General features: G+C 40.7%; 2 protein-coding genes across 2 annotated transcripts in view; one reads left to right on the plus strand and one right to left on the minus strand.

Moving 5' to 3' along the window:
• The window catches only part of LOC133160220 (glypican-6-like), a 53408-nt gene extending 37271 nt beyond the window's left edge, over positions 1-16137 (plus strand). The window contains exons 7-9 of the mRNA XM_061287879.1: positions 13150-13286; positions 13687-13862; positions 14154-16137. Coding sequence (XP_061143863.1) covers positions 13150-13286; positions 13687-13862; positions 14154-14359 — 519 coding nt within the window. The 3' untranslated portion in view covers positions 14360-16137. The remainder of the gene's footprint in view (positions 1-13149; positions 13287-13686; positions 13863-14153) is intronic.
• dct (dopachrome tautomerase) lies at positions 15951-20375 on the minus strand. Its single transcript, XM_061287880.1, has 8 exons — positions 19955-20375; positions 19577-19876; positions 19142-19242; positions 18742-18908; positions 18460-18639; positions 18251-18386; positions 17974-18175; positions 15951-16948 (listed from the first exon to the last, which is right to left on the minus strand). The coding sequence occupies exons 1-8, from the start codon at positions 20235-20237 to the stop codon at positions 16776-16778; spliced, it is 1542 nt and encodes a 513-aa protein (XP_061143864.1). The 5' UTR covers positions 20238-20375; the 3' UTR covers positions 15951-16775.
• Between the last annotated feature and the right edge of the window lie 810 nt (positions 20376-21185).

Below are 21185 nucleotides of genomic sequence, written 5' to 3' on the forward strand. Positions count from 1 at the left end.
TTGTTTTGTGTGGCTTTTTCTCGGTTACAAATAGAATTACGTGTCACACGGTGCAGCAGATGCTTTTTGTGCAATCATTAGCGTAGCAGAATTTGTACATCTTCCTTTGCATCAGAGGTAGAAATGGATTCCATGTGTAAAGCTCATCTTTGTTTTCCCTCACGCCGTCCTCTTATACGCACCAACGCTCCATAATTACCCAGGACGGTGATGCTGTTCCGCCTTGTGAAATGTTGACAAGAGTTTAACTTGCCCTTTGATAAGAATGTCTTGTGTGGATGTACAGCCATATGTTTTGGGGTTTTTTTTTAGTGAAGAGGGGGGGGGGGTAGCAGCGGTGTCCACCTCCAGCTCAATGAGCCACAATGCTTTAATTGCCTGACATTCTGTCAGAGCACCCCCCCCCCACCCTCCGAGCAATGGTGATCATGAAACTTCTAAGCTGCGATAAAGGCACAATAGACTGTTAAATTCAGAGCCACGTTGTAGATAAGGAGAGAAGTGTTTAATTTAGCAATTGTTACAAGTTTTAAAAGACTTTTGTGTCCTTTTGTGCAATACACTGTCTGGCATTAGACGGCTCTACAAGGGTGACACAAAAAGTCGATAGACTTCAGATTCTTTTTTTTTAATCAAATAAATTATTACCACTTTAGCCTTTAAATAATTTATCCTCAATATATTCAAATAACTTTTACAAAGAAGGTATCAGAAATTTGAGATGCTGCTTGACCTCAAAGTTCAAATTCCCAAACACTTACCAAAAGAAAAGCATGCACCTTTAAAGATGATAAAACCTTTTTCATTCGTGGGGACAGCTTCATGCACAATGTCCTAAATGTACAGCTCTATTCATCATAACACAATTTCTTTCCAACGACATTACAAAAAGCCAAGAAGAGAAAACATTGTTTAGATTCCCACAAAGTCTTACACTGACAGAATTTTGGAGGTTCCAGTGTATTTGTAATGATAATAATAATAATCCATGTTGGCATTATTCTCCCTTTGTATTTTTTTTTTTTAAGTGTTTACGAGAATGGTCCAGTGCTTGATTATTGTGACCTCACACCAATTGTAAAAGCTATCATTGCAGACAAATTATAGCTCCTTTTTTTTGTAAAGATATAATTTACTGCTGTCTTTCTGCACTCGCCTCCGTGCCATGCTTTGCCATGTTAAACATTTTTTGGACCGCTAGATGAGGCTCACATTGTCGGTAAACAATCAACAGCGGGTATCCACCGTATATTTAGGCACACACCACAAGGTTTGTCCAAGCTCGCCACCGCAATTTGAAACTCAAAACAGACAATTCAAAGGAGGAACATGCTGCCAGACAGTTTTGAAAAGAAAAAAATGACGTGGGTTCACTCGGTAGATGTGAAGATTAACAAGACAAACACAGTGAGTCCCTTTTCTGCGTCTTTCCGTTTTTTTCTTCTCAAGACCCGAATGGTTTTGCTTCCAGTAAATAGATAAAACTTTATCTCCGACCGAACTTCCTTCGCTGTCACTGCATTTTTCTGCCAGGCCCCATTAAAACGAAGTTACTAACCCCTGATGCCACCGCCACCCACCCTCACCAGATGCTTTGTGTTGAAAAATAGAAAACACGTGTTACCCTCAGCATTATCCAACCACGCACATGAACCCCTGAGATTGCACTTTTACCTGGCCTCTAGTCAAAATAAATATTCACTATATACTTGTACTGTTCTGTAGTGTTGTACAAAATAAGGATATTCAAGCCAAAGCGTGGTAAAGTCCAAAAACAGAACTGTAAAAATATTTTTTATTGACTTGTGATTTCTCGAAATCTGTCATCCCGCTTAAATGATACAATGATTTGAAGGAAAGTATCTTTTTTTTAATTAGCCGCTTATGAATTTAGATGCCAGACCTGAGAAACAGACTAGCTTAGCTAAATCAGGCTAGTAGCGTGATCTCGGAGGTTAAAGAAAGTTATGTAAAGTAACACATCACAATGGCCTTAAGGAAGAACTCTGATGAATAGAACTTTCAAATCAAATTTGAACTTGGTTCTGCTTCGTTAAAAAAAATATACACTGACCAAAACCTTTAGCATTTTCTTGACCCTACCGCAAACTGTCCCACTTCTGTCACCATTAGTCACAATACTTTTGGAACTGGGGCTTTTGGGTTTGGAAAAACCTGTTCACGAACCACAATGCAAAATAAAGGCCAGACTGTCTGGGCATGGTAGCCATAACCCTAACCCTAACCCTAACCATAGAGACAGCACGCATCCTTTCAGAACCACAAAAACAAAAGTCAGCCACCTTTAATTTCCCTCAGGGATTAATAAAGTATGTTTTAGATTTGAGTCCAAAGGCGGAAGTTTTGTTGTTTAGCTCTCTCCATGCAATAAGGTGGTGGCACATTGAATCACTATCTTCCTCACGGCAACACTTGAGCTTTCGTCTCAGTTTTCTGCATGGTTTGCCTTTATTTTGTGCTTCTATAGCCTTCCTAGCTAATAAATGATTTTTATGACGTGTGCTTGTTTGGGCTCTGTTTTTGTTCTTACTGTATATAGTCATGATTTGGCTGTTGAGTTTTCTGTGCTGCATGCAACACTCCTGTTCAAAGCTCAAATGCAGCATGTGTTGATGTAGATAACTTAACGTTGCGTTAAATTTGCTACTCTTCTCGCTTTCTTTCTCCCCGCCGTGCTCAGCGGGAAACACAGAATAAAACATCTGAATGTGGTTTGTGAAGTCAGGCTAGGAAAAAGAACGCAGCCACTCCTTTCCTAAACATCTTGAACCTGACATTATAAGCTGCAGCCCAGAAATATAATGTTGCGTCAAGCCACTGGGAAATTCTTGTACTGGATCCAGTTTAATGGAAGTGAAGTGAGCCCGTCGCTGTCCACGGCTCAGTTCTCGCCAAGTTGTTGCATCTAGCGAGCCGTGTAATTATGTAGATTCCAAAGATTCTAACATGCTTCTTCATAGACCACGTAAAATAACTCGTCTATGAGCGCACATGTGGCGAGTGCGGTGTTTAATTTAATGTTCGCAGTTTCCTCTGTAAGGAAGTTTTATTTCAAGACATTACCTCCGCTTCCATAGAAATGAGAAGGATTTTCCGAACGAGGGAAGTCATTGCTTCCTATTCTGGGCTAGCCACCGGTGAGTTGGTGTTTTATTTACCACGTGAAGGATCAGACAGTCTGTTACATTTGGACATTTTCATTGAGGATTTTTGTTTTGGAACTAAGGTTAAGACATTTTTACTATGAGGGTGTAATATACTTTAGTACGGTGTGACTAAAGCATACGCCAACCTAAAATTAGAGTACCAATTTGGCTACAAAGCACCGTCTTTACTAAGCAACCATAGGCGAATTATTTAGAAATTTAACATTGGCATGTTGTGCTGATTGCTACAATGCAAGTAACCTCTTGAAAAAGTAAGATTTAGAATTTACAAGAGTCAAATCAAAACCCACCAGTTTGAAGCAAAAAGCTTGTGTATTTTAGTCTATCCAATTTTCTTTCCAAGTCTCCACTTTTACTTCCCAGCTAATGCACATTCAGTGCAAATACCAGTTGAGCAGGTCACTACAATAAAAGACCTGACCTGCCCATAGGGGTTCACATAAGAACCACATCGATTTTGAATGCTAGCCAACAAGGCAGTCAAGATACAGAGCAAAATGGAATCAGCACGTGTCCTTTGACCTCTAGCTGCCCTAGTCAATGTTTACTCAATGAACTCTGGCAATGTTTGAGATTAGGGTCCTTGAGTCTAGCAGCAGTCAAATGCTTTGAATTCCTTTATCATTTTTTAAATAACCAGTGAACCTTTATCTTGTGTAAAAAAAATTCCAATGAACAGAATTAAAAATAAATGGACAGAGATTCAGTTAAATAAATTTATTACAGTTCCACCCATGGAAGTGGATACCAGTGGATGATAACCTGAAAGCATAAAAGTTTATAAAGTTAGCTTGCAGCTTTCAACAAACTGACCAAGCTTAAATCTATTACCTACTTGTTCAGCTATAGCGGAGCCTACCAAGAATTCCAACTACACCCACGCCGACAACAATTTGAAAGACAAGGGCAAGGACTAAAGATCGGCACACAGTGAGGACGAAGGCATGGGAGGGGGTCGCACGGCTGGCAAACGCAACTCGGGCAACCTCTTCGCTCAGGGTCCGTTAACTCAAGTTGTTGACTGTATTGCTCCCAATCATTTACTTGGCTTCCAAGGGAATTCCCATCCAACTCTGGAGGAGCAAAGTCTCCATGTGATGAACCACCTCCTACAGAGAGGAAATAAAAGTAACAATGGTTTTGTGGATACACAAATTCACAGGCACTTACCCTTGGCGTGCTGTGCAAACACTAACAGCCAGAGCACAAGCACCCTGGAGACAGAAAATACAGAACAATATGTCATCAGAGGGAAAAAGAAAACATCAGAAAAATAAAAAGTAACATTACATCACACACAAGTCGTAAGCCATGGTCACTGGATTCTTTTTACTGAACTTGTGTTCTGCTGCTGTTGTCAATATGCTGCTTCTATATAAGTGCTCTCAAATTAACCAATCAGCTTGGTGCTCATGATCATTGCACCCTGGTGTGCACGAGTTAGCACCTTAGGGACCGAGAATCAATGACCCCACACTCAAAGCGCATATAAATCTAACCAGAAGTTCTCAAACGGAGGTCAAAGTATCCTCAAAATAATTAGCCTGAATTGTGAAGCTTTTCATTTTGATGGCATTCCGAGGTATGCATGCAGAGGTGGTCCTTGGAAAAAAAATCTCCCTTGTAAGCTGTCCCGGAGCCAAAAATGTTCCGAAGCCCAACATAATAAAAACGTAGTTTATTGCTTCACAGGATTTACCCCCAAGGAATTTCATGATGTAATATAATTTCTATGATAGAGTGCCTTCCAGTAAAAAAAAGTCACTCAACTTTGTCCTTCCTATTCCAAAAGAGCTGTACACATCTTTTTTTTTTGTAAATGCACAAACCTAACCCAAACTTTTCCCAGTAAAGGGGTTTGTTAGATATTATTATTTGGACCCCCTGCAAAGTTTTTAAATGATACGCAGCTCGTTCCTTATCACCCGCTCACAACAAAAGATTTTCAGCAAATTTCCCTTGATGATTGTCTTAAAAATAAAAAATAAAAGACTATTGATTTTGCATCATACCCAACACAATATAGCTGAGGTCGATAAATACACTATATGTCCCTCCACCCATTCTGGGTTGCTATTTTTAAACAATTCTGAGCTCCTAGTGTCCTATCGTCAAATCAATAACTCTATTGATTTGTCTTTATATTTAACTTAGAACAGTTCAAGTTAGCATGTTTGACCTCAAATCAGGCTTTGCATGTTTGTAAAAATGTTTGGATGGATTTTTTGCACCTTCTAAAAACGTTTTATGTGCAGCTAATTAAAAACTAAATTGTCTCGAGGTGTGAATGTCACTGTGAATGGTTGTTTGACAAAATGTACTTTGTGTTTGTCTGGCGGCTAGTTCAGAATGTTCGTGCTGTTCTCAACCTCGCTGGTAGTTTCACTTTATCCATGCTGTATTGTTCTGCAATCCACACAGTGCCCTGCCATTTTTAATGGAACTATAGAAATGTGTTATACATTCAAAGATGCTTGAGAGGTGAGTGTCGGTAAACACAATTCCTGCGGCTCTTCGTGAATGCGCTGTGACATTTAGTAAAGAATAGAGACGCAGCGAGGCAAAAATCATTATGATGACACATGGGCAAGGACTGAAAATGCTTTTACAACTATTCATTTCAGTCAAACTATAAAATACAATAAATACAAAGAGACTCAAGGATATCAAATATGCACACACTTCCTTTTTCCTATCCAACACATACATCAGACAGGTATACACAGTTTTTGAGTGAAAAGATTTGCAGCTGAATCTTTGGTTGCTCAATTTTAAAATTTTTATTCATAACAATAAAAAAAAAAAAATAGACATTATGTGGTCGAGTAATGATACCAACCATATTTTGAGGTACTAGAATTTGTGGAGAGTGCCGATACCCGCCACTGATACTTGAGGCAAATAAAATGTTACATCAAGTACTCATCACCAGCAGATGGCGCTATTCTACAGCACTTCAATACATTTCCAAATCTTCATCTGCTTATTGAAAAGTCCCTGAGATACCCTTTGCCCCCCACCCCCACCCCAAGGAAAAAATGGTAGCTCCCCCAGTGCATAAGCAAACAACATCCGTCTTTGTAACTCAAACTGACCCGACTAAAAGATAATCTGATCATACAGGAAGGTGTGACTCAAACAATAATGCACACCAGAGCAAAACAATATTTGCCATTTGCAGAAATCCCAGCAGAACTCTTTCATAGGCCAAAGAAGTTGACATTTTCAGCAATTACATTATCGCTCATTGCTGAAAAATAGTCATTAGCATTAAAGCTAAAGTCAGGGTTTCAAACTAGGGTTTCAAACTAGGGTTAGGTAGTAAGGCATCGTTCATAAACGCTCAGTTCAGTTGCAACGTGTGGTTAACACAAGCCATAGTGAGGGGGTGACTGCGAGGTCGGTCATGCTACGTATTGTCTCCATATACTGCACCTACATTGTCCGGCATGTAGCTCATTCATACTCGTCATTGTGGTAATGAAGCGCGTTGGCCCTTGAACACTCCAGGCTGCCTTCTTCACAGGGGAGCTCCCGCCACGTGGCCTCATTGATGACGGCTCCGTTCTCGGCGGAGCATCTCTTCCCTTTAATCATCCCTCTTGTTCAAACTTCCGCTGTCATAGCCCCAGGCGAGTCACAAGTGCGAACTCACCACCGTTTCATCAATATTCTGTCATTTTTATTTCCTCCCCGCAGGACGGTACCGTGATATATTTTTCTCACAGTGATGAACTGTTCCGGCCATACGGGCTCGCTGTCACGGGACTTAACGAATAGTTTGAGGCTGTACTATGTAAAACACAATTCACAGGACTTAACGAATAGTTTCAGGCTGTACTATGTAAAACACAATTCGGAATATGACCTACACTGACAGCATGTAATACAACATAAAGAGGGGAAAAAATGCTTCAATGTGACTTCCAAAACATGATCAATCGCACTATGATCATATTTTGAGGACGCTTGCTGAGGTTATGATGACAAAGTATTTGTCTGCTCTCTGAGTCGAACAACACTGCAGCTCTGCTTAAGATCCCTAACAGATTTTCAAGTGAGGACTAATTATTGACATAAGAGTGGTTCTGACACATTTTCTCATTTTAATGAGAATAAATAGATTTGCTCGTGTATTTTCCACTTCTATGATAGTGTCCCGTTTTAAGCAAGCACTCAGTATAGTGCTTTCTCCTAATCCAGGGTGCAGTGTGCTAATCCTAATCAAATTCCGGTCAGAGCAAAGACATGTTAGTAGCGTTGGTTGTCGTCTATTTTTGGAACCAACTTTTTTTTTTTTTCCATTTTTGTGCGTTTCAACACAGAGCTTTGCCGTCGCATTAAATTAAGGGCACGGTGACTCATTTTCAGCAACGCACTTTAGAGTTGAAAATAATGTTATGTCTCAAGGGTGTGACAATACCGTTCAATATTATTATTGGATGGAGAGCAAATTTGACAGCGAAGTCGGTGACTGCGCGGCAGCTGATTTCATTCTGTGCGCACTTTCTTTGAGGCAGCAGTTTTTAATCACATTGTGTGACAAGTGATAAATATGCATTAGTTAAAAAAGCATCAATTGAATCTATCATTTACTTTTAGATGTTTTGCTGAGATGCCGACATTATGTTGGTTTGAAAATAAAACCTCAGTCGACACTTAGTATGTAAAGTAATGTAATAATAATGTAAAATAAGAAAAAAAAAAAACGAACCCTCAGTTTGTCAAGTGTCCATTCCCAGGAGGCGGAGCTTTAACAGTCCCACAAGACTGTCATTCGCACCACTGTCAGCAGGAGCTATTAGAAGGAGGAATGTCCTGCTCAGGCGGGAGCTTTGTTGAGTTCTCCGTGTTAAATTGTGTTTGTAGTCTTTCACCGTGGCAGATTAGAAATGGCATGAAAAATGAGAGGGAAGTTTAAGGCTTGCAGCTAAGTGTTGTTGTGATATAGAGCGGAAGCCTTTGCGTCAAGATGGCATCCATAAAACGCAATTTCTTAATGGTGGCTTTCATGGTGTTCAAGCTGGTAAAGTCACGCTGGGGAGTTGGTGTTGACTGATATTGATTGGCCAGCGTCTCTGTGCGGTCTACTTACCTGCTGAAGTCGCTTTAGAGAGGGAGGCCATTGAGAGCAAGGCCCCAAAAAGCAAGTATAACATCATCACGAGGGATCATTTCAGTCCATTCGCTTTCTACTCAGGTCGTGATTGATGCAAACCATTTCATCCAGTACAAGTTGAGATTTCTTCTTGGTGGAACCCCCAAAGCCCAACACAATCCATTCCGTGATGCTGGCCGACTTCCATCCATCCATCCATCCATCCATCCATCCATCCATCCATTTGCTGTAGGGCTCGTAATTAGGATCACAGATGAGCTGGACGGCATCCCAGCTGACTTATGTAAGAGGTGGGGTACAAACATAAATAAGCAAAGACAAATAAGCATTCATACTCATATTTGCACCATTGGACAATTTCCGAATCATGTTGCGCTTCGCTGACTTCCAAATTAATCAGTTACACTGATTGTGACATGAAATGGAATCATAGTCGATTAGGAAGTGGCCTGAAGCTTGTGTCACTCGACACAAATAAAGGAGCAAATGATTGTGTTTGCGTAATGTATCTCACAAGTCATTCATTGCAAAAAAAAAAACATGATTAGAGTTTGCAAGCGCAACTGAGTTGCCAAGAGAGGCTAAAAAGTAGCTTAACTTCTTTTGTTCCTCTACTAGTAGATTTTCTTTTTATAACTTACCAACTGAGCTGGAAACCGAGAACTAGATTTGAACTGCTGAAAAGTGGCACAAAATAACCAAAGATAGTATTATACCCAAAATAATACTCCCGCTTGCTTTATTTGCATATCAGCTTACATATAAAATAGCAGCTCTGGTCTGGAAGCTGCTATTTTGTAGTCTTGGAACAACAAGGAGAACGAGATAATACAAGAGTGGACGGCTGACAATCTCAAGGTCTCACAACACGTCAAAGTCAATTTGCGCTCGGAGATCTCATAGCCGAGAAGGAGATTCATTGTCTGGACCAAAATTGATCAGGAATCTGATGAGAAAGCAAAGCTATTCTGACCGTGGCCTGTGAGAAACTATTCCATCTCTCCTCAGAGCGGTCGCTGGTCAGCCTCGAGGCCTGGCCGGGGGTCTGGTATGAACTCCGCCTTACTCGCTGACCTCTGTAATTGAGACGCAGGAAGAACACTGCAAACGCGTATCAAAAGGAAAACTATTTTAACGCAGAATGCCGTAGCGGTTGCCAGTGAAAACAAGTCCATCGAAGAGTCGTCTGCCCCTCGTGGTTTTGGTGGAGAGGCCTGCTGCGGACTCTGTGATTAAAAGGAACACGCACTAATTTAGCTCCAACTGGCCGCCGCAGTAGAAAGTCAGTGTCAGGCAGGCAGGACATCCCTAGATAAATGGCTATTTAAGTAGACGCTGAAAGAGGCAGAATGCCAGATGGAGTCACTCTTTGAAGGAGAAACTCCAAGGGTCATGCGTCAAGTTTTCGTCAGATAGCCTTAAGTCCCGTTTCTACCAGTTCACTTCGGTTCACCGCAGTGCGGTTCAGATCCATAAATCCCGATCAGGCTACCACCGCGGGTTGCGTAGGTAGGAGGCACACAGCTGGGTCAACTACGTCAATAGTGTGACATCATAGCAGCAAGACAAGATGTAATTCGCCGATGAATTATGGCAAACGATATACGTACGCGGTATAGTCGACAAACAACTGCCTATTTGGCTCAACGCAAGATTACCAGACTGTACTCTTCTGTCTGGTACCCCAGAAAAAAAGCCCAATTATCTTTGTGTACCAGGTAGAATCATGATCTAACCTCATTATTCATCACTTTCGTGAAAACGAAGGGGCTCAGAGTTGAGCCCTGATGCACTCCACCTTAAACTCCTGCCACTCAAGACTTCCTCATGCAGTGCCACAGTTCCTCTCAGAGTACAACGATATAATGCAGCTTATTCTCTGTACTCCTTAGACCACAGGTGTCAAACTCAAGGCCCGGGGGCCAGATACGGCCCGCCACATCATTTTATGTGGCCCGCGAAGACAAATTCAGCACCAAATGTGTGTGTCATTACTAGAATATAAAATTGTCTTCACTTTTAATATCTTTTTTTTTAAATATTTGACCAGTTTTTACTCGTCTGATTTGAAAACAAGTTATTTGACAGTTTGTTTTGTAGCTTTTGTACCTTTGTAGCTTATAATATAAGGTGCTCATACCTTTATTTGGGTTGAAAGAAGCTATGACTACAATGCGGCCCGCGAAAAAAAATGAGTTGGACACCCCTGCCTTAGACAAATTAAAACCAATAATAGTGCTTAGCCTGAGTTTTTAGAAACATCACTTGTGATCAGTCATCCACATGACTACCAGCAAGTAGTGGAAGTGTTAGCTGTTCAATTCTCACACATTAAACTCATTCGAGCATGCATCCAAGCATTAATGGACCTTGCTTTATGCAACATGCTACTTCAAGAAAAGGGCATCCCCTTCAAATTGTTCCTACAAAACTGGAACCATAGACTCTGATAATGCTCAATTGACTAGAAGGTGTTTCTTAAAATACTTTTACTTGAGAGGCAGCTATCTGAAAAGGGCACGGGAAAGCTGTCGGGTATCAGTGCCGAGCTGTCGCCTCACACGCAGAAATCCACTGATGTGTGTACGTGTGTTTGTATGGCAAATATTGGAAGAAAGGCTGTGGAGCATCTGCACACAACACACCCACTCTAAGAATCCAAACACAATGATCTCATTGGCTCATGCTGTTTTTCCCCCCGTAATTAATTATTCTCCTCAAACACTTCCCCATGTGTAATACAGTATGTAAATAAATACTCTTCTGTACTTCCAGTACATTGAGGAGAATGACAGTTTGAATCGTGGCAAACTTAAGCCACCTCAGCGCTAAAACTTAACAAGCAACTTTTAAGTTGTGTTTCCTGCTGAACGAATCTTTGGAGTGTGGTTTTGTAAATATCTTGTCTCCTATCGTTTGAGGAAAGAAGCCATGATAAAGAACAGGCTACTTTTATTAGTGATGCAACACCCATGCCCCAATTTTGCTGAGAAAGGCAGAGCGATACTTCTTAGAATAAGAAGCTTTTTAGTGGAAGATCACAGGCCGTGAAGCGGCGGTACTTTCGCCTTCACTTAAACAAAAGGCTACTGAGAAAAGCAAAGAGAGAGAGAGATCACAAGACACAATGGAGTCGTAGATACGGGCTTGCTGCACTTTTTCTTCCCTCAAAGCGGTACTGAGAGCTTGAATTGTATATAACTACTGTCAATCACTGCCTTTGAACTAAACTCCTAATAGCATTTATGATTTCAATCTTTGTTTCAGTGACGGAAACCTTTCAGTGTTTGAGCCTTAGGAACCCGACAATTAGGGTTGCGGGTGAGCTGGAGCCGATTCCAGCTGACTTTGTACAAAAGGTGCACAACGGAATGCTCTAATTTGATATGTTGCCATGTATTTTGAAGAGAAAAAGAAAGACTTCAGTACGTTCCTTCTTAAATAGGTCTTTTGCTAGGACACAGTGATATCTAGTGGACGTTGACAGTAGTTGCAGCCAGCCAAACATATTTTACTTATTTATTTATGGGCAAATGTGAATGCAAGAGGGAGAGGGTAGGCTGACCTTTCCCAGAAGCGGCTTTATTGTTGTGTGAAAATATTTTCCCTCCCGTTTAAACGATCTCCATTAATCATCAAATGGATAAGCGTTTCCCCTCAGCACATGATTTATTTGCCACTTAATCTGACTTCAAATATGTAAAGAATAGTGAGAAATTAGATTTTTTTTGTAACAGAGTGCAAGAAGCAACACTGAAATAATGAGCTGGTGAAATACAATAAAATCTATCCTTATCATGATTTAACCTTTATAATTTTAAATAATTTGTGTGATTTTATTCAAAGCTTCCAACCTACTTATTTTCAGCAGCAAATTAAAACAGAATACATTAATTGTATTCCCATTAAGTATTTAGACTGTTTACGCTTCTGCAGATGGAGGCCCAATCATCAAAACGAAGCAACAATAAGCCAAGACATCCCAAGTCGAGTCTTAGTTCACATATTTCTGCATATTTGGATCATTAAAATATAACTTTTTCACTCCGGGTTCAATCCACATCTTTTTCACGGACCCTGCAGATGTCGAGTGACGTTAAGCTAATCTTGAACGTGCAAAGGTTTTTAATCCAACATCGCCTCATCGTCAATCTGTGGCAGCACAGTGCGTCTGCGGTGACCCTCTGGGCAGCATCGGAGCGGCTGAGGTGCTTGGCATCAGTGTGACAGGATTAACACATCAAAAGCGCCGCCGAGGCCCACAGCAGCGTGGCGCGCTCAGCACAGCACCTTTCATGTTCTGCTCAGGTTCACCGCAATTTCACAAGCCAACCTGTAAACCGGGCACACACACACATACACAAAAATGATGGGGCCAGCCCGCCTTTATCAGACACTCTCCTCAACTCTGGCGAAATATGTCACCATTTGCATGCTCGATGAAAGTTTGGAGTTGAACACGCTCAAGTCAGAAAGCGCATAATAAAGTGAGATCCGAACGAATATTGAGCCTTGGGGTTGGGGGCGTTGTCATTGCTGCTATCCTGCCTGTTCTAATACAGAGGCTTAAAAAAAAAAGGCCCTGGACTGTTTGACGGTGGAATAGTAATCAGGTCTATTTTGGAGCTTTATGTGGTCTTTGGGGTCTTCGTCTGAAAAAGTCGGGGCAGCCAATGATACCAAGCTTTAAAGGTTAATGGTGACCACAAACGCAACCCAAATTTTAGTATTATTGTACAAGCTCATTTAAGGTTCCAAAGGGGCGCATTAGGTAGACGTGACGATGTGTAATGTTCTCAATGGCCTCACTTAAATGCTTTACTTTTTATTCTCTCTGCTTAGGTTGTTGACATAAAAGAGAAACTCAAGCAGTCCAAGAGATTTTGGTCCAATCTGCCTGAGGAGACGTGTGTGGACACCAGGCTTGCTGTTGGGAATGCTTCTGATGATCAGTGCTGGAATGGACACACCAAGGGGAGGTAAAAAGTCCAGTTGACTGACCTATCTGCTCTTTCCGAGGGGAACAAATGGTGTTCTGAGAAGCAAAAAAAAAAGTAATGGAATCATACAACAATCCTCTGCTGCTTTATCAAAGAAGCCACTGTAGTGTGTCAGATGTTTGAAATTGCATTATTTTTTTCTTGACTGGATGGAATGTTGTGTCATCTAGAAATTCTTTGTCTTCATACTAAGAAAGAAGCAACTCATGAGCGTGAGGGTGACTCATCAAAAGATAATGGCCTCCTATTTTTTTCTAGGTCAAATTTCACAAGATGTCTTTGTGTGTTAGAGAGCACAACAGTCACATTTAAAATGACTAGTGCAAAAGCTGACTTGCTTTGACAAAAAACATCCTGAGTGTTTTATCCTCTTCAAAAGGTATTTCCCAGAAGTGGTAACGGATGGATTAACCAACCAGGTAAACAACCCCGAGGTCAATGTGGACATCACCCGTCCGGACACGTTCATCCGTCAGCAGATCATGGCTCTCCGAGTGATGACAAACAAGCTGAAAAATGCCTATAATGGCAATGATATCTACTTTCAGGACTCGAGTGAGTCATTTCTCTTTTTTTTATGTCATTTAGATTCCACTTATTTTACAGTATAAGCAGAAAAACAAAAGAGGAAAAAAAGAATAGATTAAAAATAAATAGACCAATGCTAATGTAGCAGTGTATAGGTGACCTCAGTGTACCACTTTGTTATTTAGCGCAAATGCATGCATGCAATGAAGTCCTATTTATTATTTTTATGCACAAAATCATTTTCTTTTTAATTACGTATTCTCTTGTTCTCTAAATTGCCAGTTTTAATTATGAATCAATTTGTTTGTTTCGCCGTAGGCGACGAGGGCAGCGGTTCCGGCAGCGGAAGCGGCTGCACAGAGGCCTGCCCCACAGAGGCAGATGTGGCCCCTCCCGAAGCCCCGGGCGTGGAAGCCGACCGGAGGGGTCCAGTAGATGGCACCTGTTCATCCCACGCGCCCCCCTCAAGCCTCTTAACCATAGTGGCCCTCTTGGCTGTGCTACTCCAAATACATTGGAGATAATGCAGGGGGAAACAGGTGGGGACAAGTTCTTCCACACAGGATTCAGACTGAACAAGTCAAGTCAGTCATGCATCAATTTTCCTACTTTCCCAAAGAATGCACATTTATTGACTTGATAGTTCACATGGTTCCTCTGTTCGACGCTGAAACCGGCCCCATGATCTCCCCTTGAGAGATTAAAACTATTTTTTATTCAAGGAAAAAAAAAGGCAACAACTTTTTGCACATAGTATATGTCAGGCAGCAATGTCTGCCCCCAAGTGGAAGAAAATAGCACGCACTTTGATTGTTTTGACTTTTTGTGTTAAGGAAAAAAATATATGTGTGTGTTTAAGATCATTTTTAAAAATGTGCTTATTGATGACTTCAAGTGGTACAGTTGTGTTCAATGTAACATTTAAATCAGATTTAAACGATTTAATGGCAGGAGTGACAGAGTTTAACTTGCAACTTTAATTTCCATGAAATCATCAGCACAAATAATGAATTTGCTTTCATTTTAAATCGTTTTTTTATTTACCTATCATATTCTCAAAAGGATTTCAAGTATGTCTTTATAGTCTGTCCTCATGCCATACAAAAGGGAAAATTGTAGTATACTTGCATTTGCCATTTGCCTTGCAAAACATTCATTAACCTTCTGCGTAATATTCCAAACATTATTTTTTTGTGTGTTTGTTTCAATTCAGCTGTTTTAAGAGAAGACAGTCTTGGCTGCCGTGCCTCCATTGCCATTTTGTATTTATCCACAAGGCTAGTTGTTGTTAGCGTCTATCCATTGAAAGTACAAACATTCTGTCGCTAAAAATATAAATGCTGAAAATTGTTTGCTCACTATTAGTGAAGCTCTCTTCAATAAAAGGCCCCCAAAAGGCTCCTCAAAAAAAAAAAAAAAAATTGAAGGCCGGCAAACTATTATTTACCGTAAATGGGTCTTGCTATTCAATAATTTGTATGTTTGAAATTCCCAGTGATAAGAATAAGTTGAAGGCTATTTCTATTATGATTTTGGAAAACATGGAACCATACAGAAATATTTCAGTGACTGATGAATATGTTAAATTAACATCAGATGCTCATTGGTTAGATGTTTTGAATTTGAATCTTCAAACACCCATGTTGAGCATCTACTGATTTCTATTTGTGCCATTTCTTGAGCTGCACTAGCACAATAATGCAGAATCTAAGGGGATTATTAAAGAGAGAGTGCAACAAAATGCAAAGAAAAGGGGCCCCTGAACGTGTTTTGTGAAGCCTGAACGTGTGTGTGCAGCCCAGGCAGGCTGGATCCACAGTCACCTGTGAAATGAGAATCCATGGAGAGTGCAGAGCGGACAGGCCTGAATGGGTCTAGTCACTAGAGCGGATTGTCGAAGGTGTCGAGGGGCCTGGCCGACCAAAAGCAGCCTCTGTGTGCGTCCATTTCAGAACATATCAGTGTTCTTTTCAAGTGTACAGTGTGTCATTTAAAAAAAAAAAAAAGATTCTTTATAATGAATAGTGCTCTCATGTTTTGTATCATCAAACCTTTAATGGTCATATTTTTGCAATAAAAGGTTGAGGGGGAAAAAAATATATCCAGAGATGGAAATGCTTCAAGTCACTGTTTTTATTTCTCATCAGTGCATTGTTGTTATATGACGTTACATTCAAATGAACTCAGCTTGACTTTGATTTCAAGCGGATGAGCAAATATGCCTTACAATGCAATTAATTAAAGAGGATGATTGCATTCAGTGTTTTTGTACTGTTCTTAAGAATAAATATTTGTAAAAACATTCCTATAGGTTCTCATTTGTGATGACTCCGGAATGATAAAATTATTCATTTCTTTCCAAATAGATGACGTAATTTAATGTGAGTTCTTATTTTTATTTCAAGTATTATAAAGTGTTAATTTATTATATGATTTTAATTGTTTCTACAACAGTGACTCCCTATCACGATGAAGTGTGCCGCGAGAGCTCATCAGGTCGTAAAAAGGATTTACTACAAATAAATGTATCGCCGTTCATCAATTTATGCCGATAATGTAGTGACAATTAATTGTTTGTCCACTAGATGGCAGAAGGCACAATAAACCTATATTTTGTGTACTATAACTTAACAGATCCAAATTTCACACTAAAGTAAATCAATTTGTATTAAATCAGTGGAATACATTTTTGTAAATATTCTTAATGTGACTACTTTTGGCGTTGCACTGTGAAATTTTCTCATTCAAAATATGTGACTTGACAACAGGGATGGAGAACCTTGTGAAGGACCATTTCAGTTTTTGTGTTGGACAAGTTTGATCTAGATTTCAGGCTGGATGTTTATATGCCCCCGGACCGTAGGTTCTCCACCCCCGCTCTACACGATTAATATGTTTCTCATGTTTCATTTCCTTCTGCTACTGCAAAGTGAGAGGGATCTATGCTTCGTCCGTGTACTTCCTGTGTGTGAAGTCCGCTTTTATCAGGGGTTCGAAGCCTGTGTTTCTGCGCTGGCGAAGGTAGAGCACAAAGATGAGGAGGAGCGCCAGGAGCCCGATGAAGACTCCCCCAAGAGTTGATCCCACCACAAACACTGCTGATCCTCCTGCGTCTGAAAGAATGCAAAGACGAGGACAAAATTATCATTGACAATCTAATGCAGACATTATATTTTATTGTCTCTCTATTTCTATGTATACATATATAAATACATATATAAAAAAGAAAAAGTTTCCGGTTCACCTATGTGAAGCGTGGAATTGCGTCATAGAAAACGATCACCTTGACCAGGTACATACACATTGAACATGTTAACAGTTAAACATGTTTTTATTTGTTTATTTCTTCATGTTAATCGCTCATTCTCATCTGTTTAGCCCCTTTAGTTTTCCCGTGAACAGTTTCTGATGGAATTAATCTGCGGTTTCCTTCAATTGGCAAGGAGCTGCTAACGCCAGCGGGTCTTTGAGGATCATGACGGAAATATATTTTCTTCTTTGGAAGGAGTAGTAGATACAGCTGTGCGTGCATGTGGATCGTCTTTGCAAACATTTTTACACGGTAGGAAGTGCTTCTTATTTCTAATATGGGATCGCTGTGACGTCATGTCTCTATGACTATTTATTTGAAAAGAGAATTGCATAGATGTGGGTTGCATATGAGAGACGATTCTTGATAGTATTGAACATTTTGTGGCGTTTGGTTTGTTGCAATGACTTGGCCTGTTCACACTGCAAAACTGGTTGCAAGTAAAAAATACTTCTGCATGCATTTGCTTATTATTTTTTGTGGTTAGTTTGGAGCAGAAGAAAATGTGGCTAGCTTTTGCAGGATCTGTACTGGGGGCATGAAGTTTGACACCTGTCCACCAGAACATATAATTTTTTTTTTTCTTTTCCAACTTTGCACTGATTATTTTTGTAATTGTGTGACACATAGGTTTTTGTGTTAAAATGGACGATGAATGGTGTGTACTATTTTCATCTGCGTTTTTATTTCTCCAGTTTTGTTTATTTATATTTATTTGTTTTTACATATTTTTTTTTAGCGTTCCCGTTCTGTCATAGTGGCAGTAAGTTTGAGGTTTTATCGTATGGGCATAATGTATAAATGAACTGACATTGGCCACTTGCTTACCTTCAAAGTCAACAGCGTAGGAATAGCCCAACTGCTCTGATGGTATGTAGATCTCTTCATTTGTGATCGGAGGGAAGAACGGAACCATGTTGTAGTCTCGGTTATGACCGATGGGGGCCATTTCATCCGGGAAGGTGGCATTGGAAGGGACAAACCTCCTCATCCACTCATCAAAAATGGCATCAGTGAAAGCGTGGAGAACCTAAAAGGCAAGCGGTCAGAATTCAACACCCCCTAGCGTTAGACTTCTGAGCACGCTTTGAAATTAGACTCTGACCAGGAAGAGGGGGTCGTTGGCTGCAGAGTGGGGCAAAGAGCTGGTTCCGTTGAGCAACGCGTGGACCAGGTTGTGGAGATTGTTGACAGTTTCATCCAGTTCGCCGTCGGGCTTGTCATACCCTTCCAGGGCGTTTCTGTGTATCAAAACATATGATAACAGAGTGCAGTGTAGTCGCGGGTGGCTGAAGCTCTAATTTGAAAGTCCACCTGAAGCTGAAGGAAGAGTTGGTGAAGTATGGAGGGCTGTCAAAGTCCCGGATACCCAGGCAGCTGCGAACGTCACTCATGGTGGGCATAGTTGCGTTAGCTCCTCTCATCACACCTCTCTGAATCAAGCCCTCATTGGTGCCATTGCAAAGGGTCACCAGACGATTGTAGTCATCCAAACTGCAATGAGCACAATACGTTGTTTCTCGGTGCAGATTCATAATAAATTATGTAGGATATTTAAAAAAAATAATAATAATAAATACAGATCTTAGTGCATACCTGTTACACACCACGCCCCAATTCGAGAATCTGGACTGGTTACTGATGAGGGAGGGGTTGTCGGGGTCTCGGCCTCCCAGCAGAGCGTCTGTGCACACGTCACAATCGTTTTGCCCGGTGGCAAAGTTCCAGAAAGGTACTGCAAAGTTCTCATTGCCAGTCAGCCTCTGTGGGGAAAACAGGGAATTAGGGGTTTATGGGTATTAGCATGCCTTTGCAAGACGCTTGTGTGTGTGTGTGTGCTTCATTAGGCAAATTTGGGAGATTGACACAACCCGAACCCTTTGTGCTTTATACGTTGCTTCCATTTCTTTATTTTTAAAATAAACATCTTGTATGTAATAAGGAAACTTTCCAAACTTTCACGGCGGGTTTTTCCAGCAAAACTATGTTTTTGTACCTGTAGGTCTCTTTCCAAGCTGAGGAGGTGATACCTATGCCAGGTGATGAATGCAGGTCCTTTGTGTGAGAAATCAATGGCTTTGAATGGCCGACCGGGACCTATGGGGAAATAGAGCAAAAAAGAAAAATCTGATTTTATTCATAGCAAAAAAATAGGTTCAAGCTTTCAGACTACTGCTCCTAAAGTTCTGTGACCTTGAACGACACCTATACAAATATTGATAGCGGCTGAGGACAGGCTGATAGCAACAGTGGATTATTTGCAGTAATTTATGCATAATTAATTTAATTGTTTTATATAGCGTAATGTCATTCAAGCCTTTCAAAGCAAAAAAAGCAGTTGCCTTCTATTCAGCTTTTGTCGATTCCCTTGTCTGACGCTCCTTTTAATTAATCAATGATTTGGAATGTGCCGATGATAGTGACTACTCACCAAGCAGAGTATCTCGTACAGAGTAGTAGTGTTGCCACACAAAGAAATCGTAAATGGAGATGTTGGCAAACTGGGGCTCGGTTCCATTTGGCCCCAGAAGGCCCAGCCAGTGCTGAGTGGCAATCATGTAATCTGGGTGGATGGTGGTTTTAGCCAGTTGCAGGGCATCCAGGAATTCCTGGAGCTCTGCAGAGCTCAGCGTCAGGATGTCCTTGCGGATGACGGCAGCTTTCCTCTGGTCGCAGTTTGGTCCCGTCCAGCCGAATTTACACTGCCCGCAGTTATAGCCTGCAAAGTTGCCTAAAACACCAAAAAAGTATTCAGTGATCTGATTGCTGCAATAATCAATAAATATAGTAATACAATAATTGGACTCACCATTACACCTGCAAGTCTGGTTGAAAAATTTGGTGGGCCATCTCTCCCGGTCATCGACATTCCTGAGCCTGTACGGACCTCCCCAGGGTTTGGTGTCGACTCGGACAGCAGTGCAGTTTCCTCTTCCCGTCAGGGTGCCGCATATGTTTGCAGAATCGGAGCCCAGAGCAGGGCAGCAGCGCTTGGACACAATCCCCTCCACGGTGCAGCACGCTCGAGGGAACTGAGCCTCACCGGGTTGCAGAAATAAGCAAAAAAGGCTGAAAAGTAAAACAATCTTCATTTTCCACCCCCTTGTTTATTGCAGTCCGTAGGGAAAAATCTGCTTGTCGATCAACTGGAGTCCGGCTTCCCTCCCTGGTTGTGTATGTTCAAATTAGATACGGAGAAAATTTGTGGAAATGGCACTTAAAGCAATTGGTTTCACACACATTAAGGACCGCACTATTTTGTGTTGGGGCTTTATAGTAGAGCTGGGTGGGATTAGACTAGTTGGTCTTGTGACCATCACCTGACTGGCGAGCTGAAAAGCGAGACTGAGAAACATGTTTGCCTGAAGGGCCCATTAGGCATAAGACTTTAATGAACTTTATCAAGACTATATTCAATAAGTTCTCTGAAAAAGGTGAATCAGATTAAAGTTTTAGAAACAATAAGTGGGTTAACATAAGTGCACAAAATAACAGGATAATTCTTTTAACAACTGTTGTCCTTTCAATCAAAGCTTTGTAATGATAACCCAAGGGCAGGAAAGGTTTTTCCAAGAATCTTTCAGTTTTCGGACAGGGTGTGCTTGATGCAATGCATGTGATTCTTGATGACGGGAGAACGCTAGCGTGCAGCTTCCGAATGTGTTGGGAATCACACTCATTTGTTTGTCATATTTTGATACATCAATATGCTAATCAATACATTTGAAGCAAATCAATCTTATTCTGGAATATAAAAAGAAATGTTTATGTTGAATTTTATTTTTAAAAGATTACTGGATTTTTTTTTTTTTTTTAATCTGGCATTTTGTTGACCACAATTTAACTAGATTTTAGACATGCTAAAAGCAGGTCCTAATTATGGCGCTGGTGGCGTAATGTGATTTCTGTTCTGATTTGATTATTTTTTTTAATCTGGCATTTTGTTGACCATAACTAGACTAGATTTTAGACATGCTAAAAGCAGGTCCTAATTATACCGCAGGTGGCGTAATGTAATTTTTGTTCTCTCACAACGGCGC

The sequence above is a fragment of the Syngnathus typhle genome, linkage group LG9, assembly GCF_033458585.1.
Source record: "Syngnathus typhle isolate RoL2023-S1 ecotype Sweden linkage group LG9, RoL_Styp_1.0, whole genome shotgun sequence".
Classification (NCBI taxonomy): domain Eukaryota; kingdom Metazoa; phylum Chordata; class Actinopteri; order Syngnathiformes; family Syngnathidae; genus Syngnathus; species Syngnathus typhle.